Source organism: Brassica oleracea, chromosome C1 (genome assembly GCF_000695525.1).
Source record: "Brassica oleracea var. oleracea cultivar TO1000 chromosome C1, BOL, whole genome shotgun sequence".
In the NCBI taxonomy this organism is placed as follows: domain Eukaryota; kingdom Viridiplantae; phylum Streptophyta; class Magnoliopsida; order Brassicales; family Brassicaceae; genus Brassica; species Brassica oleracea.
In genome coordinates this window covers 26201163-26216817 of record NC_027748.1, presented here as the reverse complement: position 1 = coordinate 26216817, position 15655 = coordinate 26201163, and the positions used below count along the sequence as shown (strand labels likewise).

Here is a 15655-nt window from a genome sequence, read left to right as displayed (position 1 = left end):
TGTTCGAGAAACGACGATGTTGATTCGACTTCTCGTTGACGGTATTAAGCAAGGGTGGCGTGACAAAAATGGGAGCATGAGCAAAATGACCGTGGAAAAAAAGATTCTACCTAATCTGAATGCCACACTTGGTTGCCACAAAACTCATAAGCATTACTTAAGTAAAATTAAGAGTTTAAAAAATTTATTTCAAACCATTCTATTTGATTCCACTTTGTAACTGCCAAATAAATCCACTTTCATTTTAGCGGAATCACCTAATTCCATAGAATGATTCTCAGACTTTAATTAACTGTAACCGTTCCTCAGAACAAATACCCAAACCGTATGCGTGTAACCCACGCGCCACCCACCAATATCTCTCTTTGTCTCGAGCATCCGCTTCTCTCCTGTCATCCAACCGCTCTCCTTCCCTAATATTGCTTGCTCTTTCTCCGCCGTCGTCTCTCAATCTCAAATCCAGGCTTAGGGTTTCATCACCGAAATCGATAAGAGATTTGGCCCTCTGATTTGAATTCCGACTCATGTGATTGCTGTTTACAAACACGAACAAAAATGATTGATAGGAAGAGGAAAGAGTTCATCAGTGAAGAAGACATGGCCACTCTTTTGCAAAGGTCTCTCTCTCTGTCTTCTAACTTTCGTTATTCGCCGCTTCCAACACTCTTTTATTTACAGATATGACACCATGACGATACTGAAGTTGCTACAAGAGATGGCCTATTACGCTGAACCCAAGATGGACTGGAATGAGATGCTGAAGAAGACTAGTACTGGAATCACCAATGCTAGAGATTATCAGTTGCTATGGCGGCATCTTGCTTATCGAGACTCTCTTCTCCCCGTGGACGACAATGCTCTACCTTTGGTCTGTTATTAGTAGTATCACTTGTCTTGTGCTTATCTTGTGATAGCTGTTCATTACTTGCAGATTTAACAAACTCTTGCTTGTGTAGGATGATGATAGTGACATGGAGTGCGAGTTGGAAACTTCCCCTGCAGTCAATGTTGATGTAGTGTCCGAAGCTGTTGCGCATGTGAAAGTAAGATGGATAACTATTCTGAGTCCCTTGTTCTTTTCTTTTCTCTTCTTTTTTCTTGAACCCCTTGTTCAGTTTCTATAAAAGAGCTGCTTCTCTGTGCCTTCGCTCATAACTGCTGTTTTCTCTGTGGTATTTTATCTGATGAGAGATATATGAGTTCCTGATGTTTATCTATTTTCCTTGGAATTTATTTTTCTTTATTATACCTTGTTTTCTAGATTCGTATATATGATTCCGTTGATAGCTTTCTCGATATCCAGAAACGATTTGGTGATTTTATATTCCTACTTATGAGAGAACTAGCAGATCATGAATGCATTTTCCTTTGGTTGGATCTTTCAGTTTTGTGTTTTTGATAAGCTCATGAAGGGCAGTAGAAACGTTCAGTATTATGTTCACCAAAATTGGATTCTTCCTGTGGCAAGGAGCTTACTTTTGTATCCTCCTTTCTCTAGTTTTCTGATTCTCCGGCAGTATTGTTCTTGAATTTTTATCATGCTAAGTTCCAAAGTAATTGGTGGAGCATTTATTATTAGAGTCTCAGCTAGTGGCTTGCATACTACCATGCAGTTTTCCTAATAATTTAAGTGGTGACTGCTGTTCTTGGGTATATCAATTTGCCTATTCTGGGTTCCTAATGATTCAAATGCTAAGTTTCCTGATTTATCTCCGTTTTAGGTGATTGCTTCTTCCTTTGTGCCAAGTGATTTAGACATTCCTGAAGACTCAACTTTTGAGGCTCCCTTGACCATAAATATACCTTATGGGCACAGGGGGCCTCAGGAACCATCAGACTCGTATTGGTCGTCTAAAGGGATGAATATCACCTTTCCTATTTCCCTTCAGAAAGCAGCTGAGGGACATAATGGAAATGGGCTAGCCAGTAGCGTGGCTGCTCGTAAGAAAAGGAAAAAATGGTCAGCTGAGGAGGATGAGGAGCTGATCGCTGCTGTGAAACGACATGGTGAAGGAAGCTGGGTGACTATTTCTAAGGAAGAATTTGAAGGAGAGAGAACAGTCTCACAACTCTCGCAGGTTGTAATTTTACTTAGCTGATTTGTTTCATATTTTTGAATAATCTCCATATACTTTGTGCATCCTCTTGTGTCAGCATGAATGAGCGTTCTTGTGTAGTTTATGCATTCTTTCCTGTCACCATTTTTGTTTTTTTCTCGTCAAATTATATTTGATGGTGTCAGGTATAGTAGTGTGAAGAAAGATTTACGAGGACTATTTTGGATGAGTTATCTATGATGGTTTTTGTATATAGCATATTTCTTTCATCGTGTTGGTGGTAACAAACTGAATTTTCTTATTTGCAGCGGTGGGGATTTTTAAGGAAAAGGGGTGATACTTCAAACTCTTCTACCCAATCTGGCCTACACAGAACAGAAGAACAAATGGCAGCTAATCGTGCATTATCTTTGGCAGTGGGAAATCGAGTTCCCTCAAAAAAGGCTGCAGTAGGTATGGCTAACAGAAGATCCTTTCTAGCTAATTCTATTATTTATAAGTTCGTCTAGGCTCTGGTTATGTTATAATATACTTTCTTAGATTGTTCAAGTCCCAACACTTCTCTGAGTTAGCTTTGTCATATGACTGTTTGTTTAGGCATACCTCCAGTGCGTACATCAGGTACCATCACGGGAGCACAAGCCAATGGTGCCAACAATGGTAATTCATTGCAAGGTCAACAACAGTCTCAGCCAGTAGTTCAAGCAACCCCCCGGGTAGCAACATCGATTCCAACTACAAAATCTCGAGTACCTGCAAAGAAAACAACAGCAAATTCCACTTCGAGATCAGCACTAATGGTAACAGCTAATTCAGTAGCTGCGGCAGCCTGTATGTCTGGCCTGGCAACTACTGCATCAGTGCCAAAGGTTGAGCCCGTAATAAAGGCTTCCCCTGCCGCAGCTTCTTTCCCTCGCCCATCAGCTATATCATCAGCACTGAATGCTGAACCCGTAAAGAATGCTTCCCCTTCTGCAACGTCTTTTCCTCGTCCATCTGGTATATCATCAGCACTGAATGCTGAGCGTGTAAAAGCCGCTTCTGCAGCCTCTTTCCCTCGTCCATCAGGTATATCATCAGCACCGAATGTTGTGCCTGTCAAAACCGCTTCAGCAGCCATTTTGCCTCGTCCATTAGGCGTTATATCAGCATCAAAGGCTGAGCCTTTTAAAACCGCTCCGGTAGCCTTTTTGCCGCGTCCGTCAGGTACTATATCAGCACCAAATGCTGAGGCTGTAAAAGCCGCTTCTGCGGTGTCTTTGCCTGGTCCGTCAAGTATTATATCAGCATCGAAGGCTGAGCCAGTAAAGAGTGTTGCTGCCGCCGGACCTTCGAATGTAAGGAATGCAGTTACAGGAAGCCCAAGACACGTGCTATCTTCTTCACCTATGGCTCCTTTCTCCAAAGGGCCTACAATCCAGAATAATCCATCTCCTGGTTTTGCGTCGTCAAGATTGGCCCCTACACAGAGAGTTCCTGCGGCTAATGTAATTCCACAAAAGCCAAATGCGGGAGCGGGAGTTACTGCTACTTGCAAGCCTGTTGGTGTGCAGACACAGGGAAACAGAGCAAACCCCATGGTTACACCAACACTTCAATCAAATAAAGCCATCTCAACGAACTCAGTGATTACCACAGCAAAACCGGTGGCTGCAAAGGTGGAGACTCCTAGTCTTTTGCCTAAGCATACCCAAGTACCTCAGACTGAAGTTGGTAGTGGTACCGAGAAAAGTTAGTTGGCTAGACCATCTGAAAAAGAGAGTAGTACCACGGTTTCACCGCTTGTGGTGGCTGAGGCTGAATCAAAATCCAAGGGTGAAGAAAGTGAAGGGAAAAGTCCGGATGTTGCAACCGTTACAGGGACCGAGAAGAAGGGGTCGTAGTTTATATTTCGTGCATTGTTTTAGTGCTTTTATTCTTGTGTTTTCTTAGGACCGGAGTACGATAATGTACAGTAGTAATACTCACTACTTAGTCCAAAGAGATTTTTGAGGTCTAGTAGAAAACAGTAAAGCAGAAAGAAGATACAGTTTGATTTAAAGCAATAGTTTGGGTACAAAGACAGTAAAGCTAGAAAACAAGGAACTAAAAGGAAAGGAAAGTAACAGACACATGACTTGATTGATTATTCAGGGAGGAGCTTTCCAGGTTTAACCTAACTAGACTCTTGTTGCGGAGCTGGAAATGGACTAACACAGGAGAAGAGAGATGCTGAAGCTTGCTTCTGTTTTGTCTGCTTCTTTAACTTGACACCAAACAAGAATGACCTTAATGGAATCCTCGCTTTTCCACTCGAAGAGCTCTTGCTCGGAGTTGTCCTTGCTTCTGTTGCACTTGAGATCCCAATATCCTCTTCCAGTTTACTTAGAATTCTCTCTACGTCTGTCTTCAACACTCTTACACGATCAAGACCCGATTGAAGTTCGCTTGAAACCCTTTTGTTCTCTTGTTTCATGTTAAGTATCTCTCCATGGAACTTTGCAGCTTGGTAACTGCTAATCTCTGAATCACTTACTTTACTACCACCCGAGTGAGCCGTGACTCTTCCGATTTCTTCTTGTATATTAGCTAGCGATGCAAACCTTCCTTGGAGTTCGTCTTTAAGAACTGCACTGTTTTCTAGCCACAACTGCAGCTCTGTTCGAATTTCTCTTAGGTGTCTATAGATAGGTTTTGCCTCTGATGCAGCTGCGTGCTTGCTTCTTGAAGATTCTTGCTGTTGTTTGCTTTCGATTTTCAGCTTCGTTAGCTCTGACTTCAAATCCTGAACTGTTGTCTGGAACTTCTGTATCTGATGCACCGATGTGCTAAATCTTAACCAGAACTCTAGATTCTCTTCCAAGACAGCGTCGATATCTGCACGCACTTTGTCTTCCACAGCTGGAATCTTTGTTCTCGGGCTATCATCAACGTCTGCAAATTTCACCCTAACCTCATCTGAATTTGTCCTTTCTGGTATTCTCTTCACCTCTCCTACTTGATGATGCGGTGTAGTGGAAACCGAAAAATTAGAAGTTGGTGAAATGCTCACACTTTCATGCTGTCCTTGATCATGTTCCATCTGGTTATTTTCTTCTACTTCATGCGGAGAGTCTTTCTCTAGCGTGCCTAGTTTTTGGCGTAAAGACTGAATCTCTACGTCTTTGTAAGCAACAGCATTCTTGAGTTCTCTTAACTGTAATGCCAGCTCGAAGAATCCTTCTCGGTTCTTCTTCTCGACTTCGCCTAACTTTCTCTTTACTCCTCTGTAGTCCCTTAGCACTGATGTGTAATCATCTAACAGAACCTTCTCTCTGTCCTCCATGCCATCTGGTAACAACTGTCTCCAGTTTGGTGTCTCTTCATCTTCGTCTTCTGTTACCAGTTCTTCTCCTTCTGTTCCAAAATAAGTGCTTGCTGTTTCTGACAAAGCAAAGGAATCTTTAGTCTCAGGTCTCTCTTCTTGAGCTCCTTCAGTGTCTTCACTATCTTTAACTACAATGGCATGTTTCTTCCTGTCTTCAACACTACTTTCACTTTCCGTCTCCTTCGAGATTGACTTCAGATAATCTTCTGATCCTGAAACAGCTGGCAATTCCTGGAAAATTCCGGCTCCTTCGACATCTTCATCCATCTTCACATCTTGTAACTTGCCAGATAAATCATCAGCAGTCCAATTGGCTTCCTTGAATTGTTTCTGTAGACTCTTGTTCTGATGTTCTACCTTTTGGAATAGCTTTCTAACTTCACTCAGCTCCTTTTCAAGAACTGCTATCCTCTGTTTCATATCCGTGGAATCTGAAACAAGAGACGCCTTGTCCTCCTCTAGACCACGTATATGTTCATGTAAACCATCTGTCTCTGATCTTAATGTCTTCACTAATGCAGTGTGAGACGAAGCATTGCTCTCCAACGAAACAATCTTCTGCACAAGATCATCAATCTTCTCTGCAAGCTTCACAACAGTTAGATTCTCATTTGAATCTTCTCTCTCAGATTCGTACCTCGATTCTTGAACCACATCTACTTTTGCTTCTGTCTTAATAAACTTATCATGATCATCACTTTCGGGTTTCTCAAACTTGTTCCTCAAGGCATAAAACCTCTCTTTAGCAGTGGTGATTCTTTCCTTCTCAATCTCTGCTTCTTCAACAGATTGCTTCTGTTTCTCTTCAAGCTTAGCTAGTGTGTCCTTACAAGAGCTCAAGGCGGTGCTCGCCATCAATGTCCTAGCGTCACTATCATCAATGGCAGCACCAAGACCAAACTCATCTTGTAAGCTACAAACTCTCTTCTGCATCTCAGTAACTTCATTCTCCAAATCCCAGTACCTCTCATAAGACTCCTCATATGAGCTCCTCACAAACTCTTTCTCCGTCTGCAACGCCAAGATCCCCTTCTGAAGGTTATCAATCTCCTCCAACCCTTCTTCTTTACTCAATCCAGAACTCAAAACCGCCGCTTCCCGCTTTGCTAAAGCGGAAGATACTGTTCTCTTCAGACCAGCTGGTCCTTTTCTTGACAACATCATAGACTGACTCCTGAATTCTTTCATTGGCATCTCCGGGACTTGAGGGATGTTGCTTCCCTTGGGAATCAGATGAAGATGCGGTTGTTTCCGTGGATTGCCTTCGTAATCTTCAGTTTCATCTTCCTCCAGAGGAAACTGAACATGTTCAGGAAAAGCAGTGGCGATTGTGCGGTTTGCGCTTTGAAGCTCTCTAGACAAATGATCATAGCGTTCAGCTAATGCACGGTATGATCGAAAAGCCTCCTCCACGAAACTAACAATCTCTGGTCTCTTACGGTAATACATGTCAGCTCTTCTGGCGAAAGTGTCTCCATCTTCATCTATGATCTTAAGTGTATACTCAACTTTTTCTTCCATATCTAAATCACAAGAGGATTCTTTGTTTAGTGAGATTAAACAATGGGCACACACACATGATCAAGAACAAGGAAAAATAGAACGTACCTTGAAGATTGTGTTCGAGCCATTTGGATTGCTTTGTACGGATGTGGCTGGCCCACCACCATGAATACGCATTGCTCGCTGCTCTCTGCAACATGTTTTTGTCAGAGGCCGTATCACATCAATGTGATGCTTGTGGGATCAGACAAAGAAGAATCAAACATGGGCGTATATGCTTGTGCAAAATATAAAACATTGATCAGACAAAAAGAGAGAAATAGCCTTTGTCCGAGTATTTTGGTGGATCCTTTGATCAACCTCATTTCTAGGATGACAAATAACAAAAACGAAAATAAGAAATTTCACATCCCTTGCTTTACCTACATTGTTACAAAACAATCCAATAAATAATATTTACTAAAGCTAAATCAATAGAAAGTTCTCTATTGATCTCTCTTCTTCTTGGACGATCTGAGGACTCTTTCCCCAATGGAAGCTTCACCCCCCTCTTCTCTCCTTCTAACCATCCCTCGAGTCTTCACTCCCACAACACTCAAAACCAAACTCTCCTTATCTCCACCATCCATTCTTGGTGTCCGACATTCCTTGTCTGGTTTCTCAGTAGTAGAACGAAGTAAATCTCTCAAACTGTCAACAGCATCATCCAACATCTTATCTTGAAAGCGAGGAGAAGCCGTAAAGAGAACATCTTGCAACCTATTCACAGGAATATCATCAAACGAAACGCCGTAATCTTTCTCCTCCTCCTCCTCCAGGAACCCTTCTTCAGTGTAGTCTCTCCAGTGATAAGGAAACCCTAAGAGGAAACGGTTGCAAACCTCAGATGAAAGCCCGTTTTGTAAAGAACGAGATCTGTTGATGAATCCACTGATAGAGACGGTGAGGCCATCAGATGTTTCGAGAGTGGTACTGTCATGTCTTGTTGAGATTGTTGCTGATGAGAAGAGTCTCACTTCAGGCCCGCCTTTTGATTCGAATCCTGCAACGCCCAAACCCTTTTCGTTGGCCTTCTTAGTTAGCCACCAGTCGGACAAAGAGACGGACTTTAGGGTTCCCCCGATGGGTGTGATGGACTTGAAGGAGAAGGGCGTGCGGGGAATCTCGTCCGAATTGGGTTTTGGCACCAATCTGGAGCAACTAGCCGCCCGTGTGGAAATAGGTTCTCGCACAGCTCCCGACCGAGTACGTGGCGAGGAACGGCGTGCTGAGAGTGACTGGAGTTTTGACTTCGTCGCCATCACAACGTCTGGAGAATATCCCGAGGAAAGATAAAAGAAACGGAAGGAAGCAACTACTCATTAACTCTCGATAGAAAGAACAATCAATCATCATCTATCTTTTTTTTCTGGGTTAATCATCTTTTTATATCTAAAATGAAAACCTGAAATTTCTTTTCTTTTTTTTAACAAAAGTAGGATAATAATAAAAAACCTAAACCACATTCAAAGCCAATCCGAAAACCCAAACTAGAGCCGAAGTGCCAACATAGTACACAGCTGAAAGAGAGTCTGGAGCACTTCGTGCAACTTTGTCCGCCATTGAATTTTTTCTCTTGAAATATGCTAGAGTGAAAAATGAGGAAATAACGTCTTACATCGTTGTACTTCCTCCAAGAGGACTCCAAAAAGAGTGCAAAAGCTGTAAATACCGTCGGTACACCATCTTCACCAATTGAAAATAGTCTGTTGTAAACATCATCCCCGTGAACTGTAAGATTTTCATGCATTCTATTGCCCAAACCAAAACTTCACCATTCATCATTTAAAAATGATAGGTTAGGTCGGATAGTCATTGACCCATGATCTTACCAGAAGTTTCCGAAACATCTCCTCTCATACCCCTAAATGTGAAAGACCAATCTCTCAAGGACCCATTCTATTTTTAAAATTAGTTGATTTATTTTTAATTCTAAAGCTAAGTCTTTTACATATTTACCCCTAACGCTAATAACAAAAAGATAATAGAAGCCGACACTTCTCTTTTATTTTATCCTTACTCTTTGTTTTCTCTCTTCTCTCGTCTCGAGCGTTTCTCTCTTCGATTTCTTTCTTCTATCTTTTCTCCCTTCTCTCTGCGGTTCTTTCTTCTATCTTTTCATCACAGGTGATGGAGCCAGCAACAACAAATGTCCAAGGTGATGAAGACGACATCAATGGCAATTTTTTTCTACTCGCGGTTCAGCGAGTTAACCTAATACGATGAGGAATTATGGGTTTATGCTTTGATTTAGGGTTTTTGGTTCTGGATGATTTCTGATTCTAGGTTGTTAAAGGAGATTTAGGGTTTTCTATGATTTAGGGTTCTTATTGTTCTTGCTCTCTCTTTTAAGTCATTTTCGTGTTTTTATTTATTTAATGTTCAGATCTGAATTCTGGTTAACTCAGTATTACTAACTCAGTCAAACTCGGTATAACTAACTCAGTAACACTCAATATTACGTAGTATTACGCAGTCGAACTCAGTATAACTAACTCTCAGTAGTATGCAGTATAACCGGTATAACTCAGTATAACTCAATCGGACTCGGTATACCTAAGTGTCAGAATTAGGCAGTATTACTAGTATAACTCAATCGGACTCGGTATATCTTAGTGTCAATATTACGCATTATTACCAGTATAACTCGGTATAACCAATATAACTCAGTATAACTAAACACTAGTTTTACCTAGTATAACGAAGTATAACCTAGTACAACTAAGTAATACTATACGGTATAATGTGGTATCTAAAATTTTTAAAATTTTATAATTTTTGAAATTATTATTTATTATTTTCGAAAATAGAAAAGGGCAAAATCAGGTTTCTATATTTCATTAAAGCAATGAGGGTATAGGAGATTTGAGAGGCCCATAGGAGATTGTTCTATGCTATATGGGGGCATGGGAGAAGTTGGCTCGAAGTTTCCCCAGTATTAGAAAACCAACCTTGGACCGAAAATTTATCGTTTTCCTTCCATGATCTATCTATGTAACACCAACGTCCTGTATTATCATGATGATCCTACTCCGCAAGATAAACATCCCGTGGGTTCTTTGACTCATTAATTTGTGCCTTAGCCCATAGAGTTGCCTCTATTTTTTCAACACGCAAAGTCTCTTACGGATTTCCATTTGTGTTCCTATAAATTTTTGCATTCTGATTTTTCATATATACCATAATATCCATGGAAAATGGCTAGAATCAAAATCTCTTTTGGGAGTCTCCAGAAAAAATAATACATATTCGAAAATATCGATGGTGATGGGAATCCACCCGGATTCGAAGGAATTGTAGACAAAGCACACGGTTGATTGATTCTTCCTCCGCACCACATAGGGCACATTGTGTATCACATTGTATACCTCTTGCTTTTAAATTCTTTGTAACCGGTAAGCTCCTTGAAATAATTTTCCAAATGAAATGTTTCAATTTTGGAGAACATTTAAGTTTTCAAGATAAAGCCAACAAAGGTTTAACATGAGTTCTTATTGGGGTACAAACACTCAATTTTATAACCATATTTCACTGAATATTTCCTAGGTATCGAAAAAGTGCCAAATCTTTGTATCCGGTTGTGAAGACCAACTCAACGGAATACTCTGAATGATTTAACATCATCTGAATGATGAATATATGCCTTTAATAAATCCATATTCCAAGCACTACCGGAAATTCGCTCATTGATAGCGTCCAATAAACGCTATCTATTAATATCGCAGCGTTGTTAGAAACGCTGTGTCTTCCACCGCGACAATAGGTCCGAGAGCTATCGTAGCGGTTTCCTGTTATGCTACAATAGTTACTTTTACGATAGCGTTTTATTATTTGCAATAGTTTAATTTAAAATAGCATTTTATATATGTTATTACTTTGTTTATAAATGTCATAGTTGGTACTTGTATCAGACTATACAACATTTTAGATATCGTTTTGTAAAACACTATTGGTATGTATTTGTAATACAATAGCATTTTATTTATGTTATTATTTGGTTTAGCACAACATTTTATATAGCGTCTTACTGAGCGCTATTGTTATGTTTTTGTAATACAGCGTTTTATTTTGCTTCGTCGGGTACTCTACAATTGCGTTTTATTTCTGCAATAGTCTATTATACAATACAAAAAATCAATTTTGCAAATTATTTTTTGTAGCCGGTAAATTTAATTTAATTTTGATATATATGATTTAAATAGAAACTTATAATTTAATATATTTTATTTAGAAAAGAAAATTTTATTAATCTGAATACAAAATAACATATGGTTTTAATCATAATCAAGTTTTACCTTCATACTACCAAAACATAAACTGGAAAATTCATTCAGCTTCATGAAAAAAGAACAAATTACATTCAGCTTTTGCTCCTTATGTTCGCCGAGCCTTGCCTCTAGAAGACTCTCCTTCCTCTTGTTTCGGGCGTCTCAGTTGAGACGTGTTGCCTGCACTGTTTCGCATGTTATTCATAGCTCTGCGGTACATTGGATCGATGTCTTCTTCATCTTCCTCAATGCGGATCAAGTATCCAAGAGCTCTCCGGTACTGTCGTTTTGTGAGCTCGACCACATCATCATCTGCTTCAGCTCTCCGGTACTGTCGTTCTGTGAGCTCGACCACATCCTCATCAGCTTCTTGCTGTGGCTGTTGGTGGAGATGTGGTATGAATCCTTTTGCAGGGAGTCCGCAAATGAGGAGTCTCCTTGGTTCTCCCCTAGCTTGCATTTCTGAATCATAGAATAGAAAAGTAACAATTAAATGTTGAACATAAAAAAACATTCCCAATAGTTAGCAAGAGCTCTCTCGACAGTTGAAAGAAGCAGAACCAAATATAAACCAAACTCGACAATTAAACGTTGAACACAAAGCAACAATTAGAAAGACCTAACCTTTAGGAGGCCCTGGGGAAATCGGCCAATTCATACATCAATAGAGTGTCGCGGTCCCGATCAGTACATAAACTCGGATCCTGTGCTAAAACATACATCAACACATAAAATATTTAAATTTCATACATCAACTAACACAATTCGGCTTTTACATACATTGACCAATTTTCTGCTAGTCAAAAGTAACGGAATATGAGCTGTCCGTTATATACTGTACGTGTCCGTCGAAAATATTACGTGACTTTCTATATTTTAAATAATTATTAATTAATAAAAATATAATTTCTAAAAAGAGGTAGGTGAGATTCGAACCCGGATCTAACCAATGTTACAATGGATCCTTTAGCCACTGTGCCAAACACAATTTATTGATCGTATTCTCTATTATTTTCTATTATACATAATGAATATATTTTTTTTTTAATATTTTCATCTTTTCTTTCCTCTCATCATCCAAACAAACTAAATAATCAAAGGGTTATTCGATCCCTTGTTTTATAGATAACAAAAACAAAATTACTATTTTTAATTGTTTGGAATTATATGTTTTCAAATTTGAACTTTTTCTAATTTTTTTATTGATTTATTTTTTCAATATTTTTTTTTCAAATTTTTTTATTGAAATACAAAAATACTTTTTGAAACTATTTTAAAAATTTATATTTTGAAAATTTTAATATTTTTTTAAACACAGTAATAATCATTAATCTAATTACATACATTTATGATTTATATACTTTGTGGAACTAATTCTAAATAATTAAAAACTCAGAACAAGGAATATGAACATATGAAAATGTATAATTATGTAAGAATATGTAAATAAAAGGATATGTTGACCTAAATATGTTCATATTCCTTGTTATGAGTTTTTATTATTTAGAATTAGTCCCACAAAGTATATAAATCATATGTAATTAGCTTAATGATTGTTACTGTGTTTAAATAAAATATTAAAGTTTCAAAATATAATTCTTTAAAATAGTTTTAAAAATTATTTTTGATTTTCAATAAAAAAATTGAAATTTTTTTGAAAAAGTTCAAATTTGAAAACATATAATTCCAAACAATTAAATATAATAATTTTGTTTTTGTTATCTATAAAATAAGGGATATAATGACCCTTTGATTATTTAGTTTGTTTGGATGATGAGAGGAAAGAAAATATGAAATTTTTTTAAAAAAAATATTCATTAGGTATAATAGAAAATAATAGAGAATAAAATCAATAAATTGTGTTTGGCATAGTGGCTAAGAGATCCAATGTAACATTGGTCAGACCCAAGTTTGAGTCTCACCTACTCTTTTTAGAAATTATATTTTTATTAATTAATAATTATTTAAAATATAGAAACCCCCATAATATTTTCGACGGACACGTAGTCAGTATATAACGGACAGCTCATATTCCGTTACTTTTGACTAACAGAAAATTGGTCAATGTACGTAAAAGCCGAATTGTGTTAGTTGATGTAAGAAATTTAAATATTTTATGTGTTGATGCATGTTTTAGCACAAGATCCTGAGTGTATGTATTGATCTGGACCGCGGCATGAATTGGCTGAATTCCCGGGGTCCCTCTCACCTTTGCTCGTTCGTGCTTTAACCGAGAGGAAAGCTACAAAAAGAAACGGATCAGAAGCAGTCTTGCGGCACCGATTAAGTATCAAAGTGTGAAACTTAAGATTAGATAAAACAAATAGACGATTAATTGTACCTCGTTTCTGTATCTGCTTCTTGCGGCGCCGAAAACGCTGAACCATGACCCAAATCTATTCACAGAAGACGGCGAAAGTAAGGGTTCATCGTCGGAGAGGGTTACAGATTTCGCCAAAGAGGGTAAGGGTTACAGAGATTGTGGAGCCTAAGACATATGAGAAGGTTGCAGAGATATGAGATTGCTTTCTTTTGAGGGAAAAACGAGATGTGAGAAGGTTTTAGGGTTACGAGATAGTTTTCTTATTAGAGAGATTGTTTTCATTAGTAGGTTAAGAGTTGATGCTGATTTAACGGTGAGATGTGAGTAGGTTAATCAGATCGTGTGGTTTAGGATAGCTATCCTGGTGATATAATATGATTGGTTGTTATCGTAAATTTTGTTCTTATGTCATTTAAACATTTTTTAATTTAAAATCTATTAAAATTATTTGTATGAAACTAAAAATGTGTTATGATTAATACTAATTAGTTAATAATCATAAAAACATTACAATCTATTTTAAAATTCTTTTTTTATGTTTTTTATTTGTAATTTATGAAATATTTGTCAAGATTGAAACACTAGACACTAAAATGTATACCCTAACCATCTTAGTGGATAAAATTTAGAGTTTAGGTTTTGAATAATTGAAAAATATTGTAAGATTCGATTTCAGGTTATTATTGTTACAAAATCTAATTAAAATTAATCTTATTTTAGTTTATTGATTTGTTTTATGAATTATGTGTCAAGATTGAACACTATACCCTAAAATATTATGGGTTGAGAGTTTAGGTTTTGAATGATGAAACATATTTGATAATTATTTTAAAAATATTATATTTTAAATTAGTTTGATTATGAAATTTGTGTCAAGATTGAACACTATACCCTAAATTGAACAAACTTATAGTTGTTTTTTTAAAAGTACTAAGAGCATTCACGTTTTTAAAAGAAAAACATAGTAGATTTCTTAAAGTACATTCCTTGAGCATTCATATGTAAAGGAGTTTGTCATTTGGCCAAGCAACTATACTTCCTTGAGCATCAGCAATGATTTGAAGTTCTGAATTAGTTTTCCAAAGCGGTGCATCTTCAATGAGAGGAACATCAACACATATCTTGGTTGCATTGGGGCCTAAGCGAACAAAATGAACTACATCATCTGGATTAGTCGAGTTTTCGACCTTCTGCAACCTTCTCCCCTGATCCTTTGCAATCTAAGAGGATGCACTTCTTTTTCTCGATCTTGCTGGTGTTAGAGCTGTTACTTGCACTCTAAACAGAAATTCCTTACAACAAATCATTCAGCCGCAGAAGAAAATTAGCAACAACAATCAAGACTGAGAATGTTTAGAGTCTTACCGCATATGATCTACTTTTCGACATTAGTTCATCTCTGTTTGCTTGTACAGTAGCCGTAAGAATCTTATGGATAGGCCATGGGATGTTCTCGCTGAGTGCATCACCAATCTTCGACTTCTTTGCATTTGGTCTCCATAACCTTCTTCATTTACTACCCTATCTACTTTGACAATAGCAGCACTAAGACTCAAAGGAATGTTTTTTACCAGTTTATTTGGGTCAGTTGACTCGAGACGATCCTCAGCAACAAGTACATCCTCCTTTGACCAATCATAGATCAGGATTCTATCGCCTTCTGCATCTGTAGCCTACAAAGGCATGTTTAAGAAACACAAAACGAACACTAGATTAGTTATCAACATGATTCTGCAGCATCTTTACATATTTACTTACCGTTGAATCAGCAGTCTTATTATTTGCTGAGTAGTCTTCATCCAGAATGAGCTTATCAAGATGCCATGCAATTTTCATTCCAATGGCTTGGCCAAGTGTGGTAACAGATGTCGTAGGCCTCCAGATAGGTGCTTCTTCATTTGTAACAGACTTAACTAAAATAGCACCAGCATGCATACCAAGTGGAATTCATCAATTTTGTATGTTGGTTCAGATGAGCAGAATTCTCTTCTCCGATGACAACATCATCAACTGAACACCAGTCTAAAATCTGAAACCTAGGTCCTTTGCTAAGATCACTGACCTCAGAATTGGAGACACCATCAAGATGATTCTGAGAGAAAAAGAGAAGGAAAAAGTT

The 15655-nt window shown here is 38.0% G+C and overlaps 4 protein-coding genes across 5 annotated transcripts; 1 reads left to right on the top strand and 3 right to left on the bottom strand.

The window, feature by feature from the left end:
• Positions 1-262: 262 nt before the first annotated feature.
• On the top strand, positions 263-4102 carry LOC106312163 (cell wall protein AWA1). Of its 2 annotated transcripts, XM_013749578.1 has the most exons (7): positions 263-617; positions 679-868; positions 957-1043; positions 1722-2078; positions 2366-2510; positions 2655-2861; positions 2958-4102. In XM_013749578.1, the coding sequence occupies exons 1-7, from the start codon at positions 556-558 to the stop codon at positions 3791-3793; spliced, it is 1884 nt and encodes a 627-aa protein (XP_013605032.1). In that variant the 5' UTR covers positions 263-555; the 3' UTR covers positions 3794-4102. The 2 variants fall into 2 exon arrangements, with proteins under 2 accessions (XP_013605032.1, XP_013605022.1); XM_013749568.1 differs by having other exon boundaries at positions 264-617; positions 2655-4102.
• Positions 4103-4179: 77 nt separating this feature from the next.
• On the bottom strand, positions 4180-7232 carry LOC106312153 (protein NETWORKED 2A-like). Its single transcript, XM_013749559.1, has 2 exons — positions 7012-7232; positions 4180-6926 (listed from the first exon to the last, which is right to left on the bottom strand). Exons 1-2 carry the CDS (start codon positions 7103-7105, stop codon positions 4213-4215), a joined length of 2808 nt encoding a protein of 935 aa, XP_013605013.1. The 5' UTR covers positions 7106-7232; the 3' UTR covers positions 4180-4212.
• On the bottom strand, positions 7218-8307 carry LOC106312174 (protein EMBRYO DEFECTIVE 1674-like). Its single transcript, XM_013749589.1, has one exon. It carries the CDS (start codon positions 8205-8207, stop codon positions 7392-7394), a length of 816 nt encoding a protein of 271 aa, XP_013605043.1. The 5' UTR covers positions 8208-8307; the 3' UTR covers positions 7218-7391.
• A 2938-nt stretch (positions 8308-11245) lies between these two features.
• LOC106303167 lies at positions 11246-11975 on the bottom strand. Its single transcript, XM_013739508.1, has 2 exons — positions 11838-11975; positions 11246-11675 (listed from the first exon to the last, which is right to left on the bottom strand). The coding sequence occupies exons 1-2, from the start codon at positions 11869-11871 to the stop codon at positions 11320-11322; spliced, it is 390 nt and encodes a 129-aa protein (XP_013594962.1). The 5' UTR covers positions 11872-11975; the 3' UTR covers positions 11246-11319.
• Between the last annotated feature and the right edge of the window lie 3680 nt (positions 11976-15655).

Bases quoted from the DNA above. Each gene is read 5' to 3' on its own strand.
- LOC106312163 (XM_013749568.1), top strand. From the start codon at position 556: ATGATTGATAGGAAGAGGAAAGAGTTCATCAGTGAAGAAGACATGGCC. The intron at 869-956 runs GTCTGTTATTAG...TTGCTTGTGTAG, and splicing joins ACGACAATGCTCTACCTTTG to GATGATGATAGTGACATGGA. The intron at 2,511-2,654 runs GTATGGCTAACA...CTGTTTGTTTAG, and splicing joins CTCAAAAAAGGCTGCAGTAG to GCATACCTCCAGTGCGTACA.
- LOC106312153 (XM_013749559.1), bottom strand. From the start codon at position 7,105: ATGTTGCAGAGAGCAGCGAGCAATGCGTATTCATGGTGGTGGGCCAGC. The intron at 6,927-7,011 runs GTACGTTCTATT...CTTGTGATTTAG, and splicing joins GCTCGAACACAATCTTCAAG to ATATGGAAGAAAAAGTTGAG.
- LOC106312174 (XM_013749589.1), bottom strand. From the start codon at position 8,207: ATGGCGACGAAGTCAAAACTCCAGTCACTCTCAGCACGCCGTTCCTCG.
- LOC106303167 (XM_013739508.1), bottom strand. From the start codon at position 11,871: ATGAATTGGCCGATTTCCCCAGGGCCTCCTAAAG. The intron at 11,676-11,837 runs GTTAGGTCTTTC...TCTATGATTCAG, and splicing joins TTCCCCAGGGCCTCCTAAAG to AAATGCAAGCTAGGGGAGAA.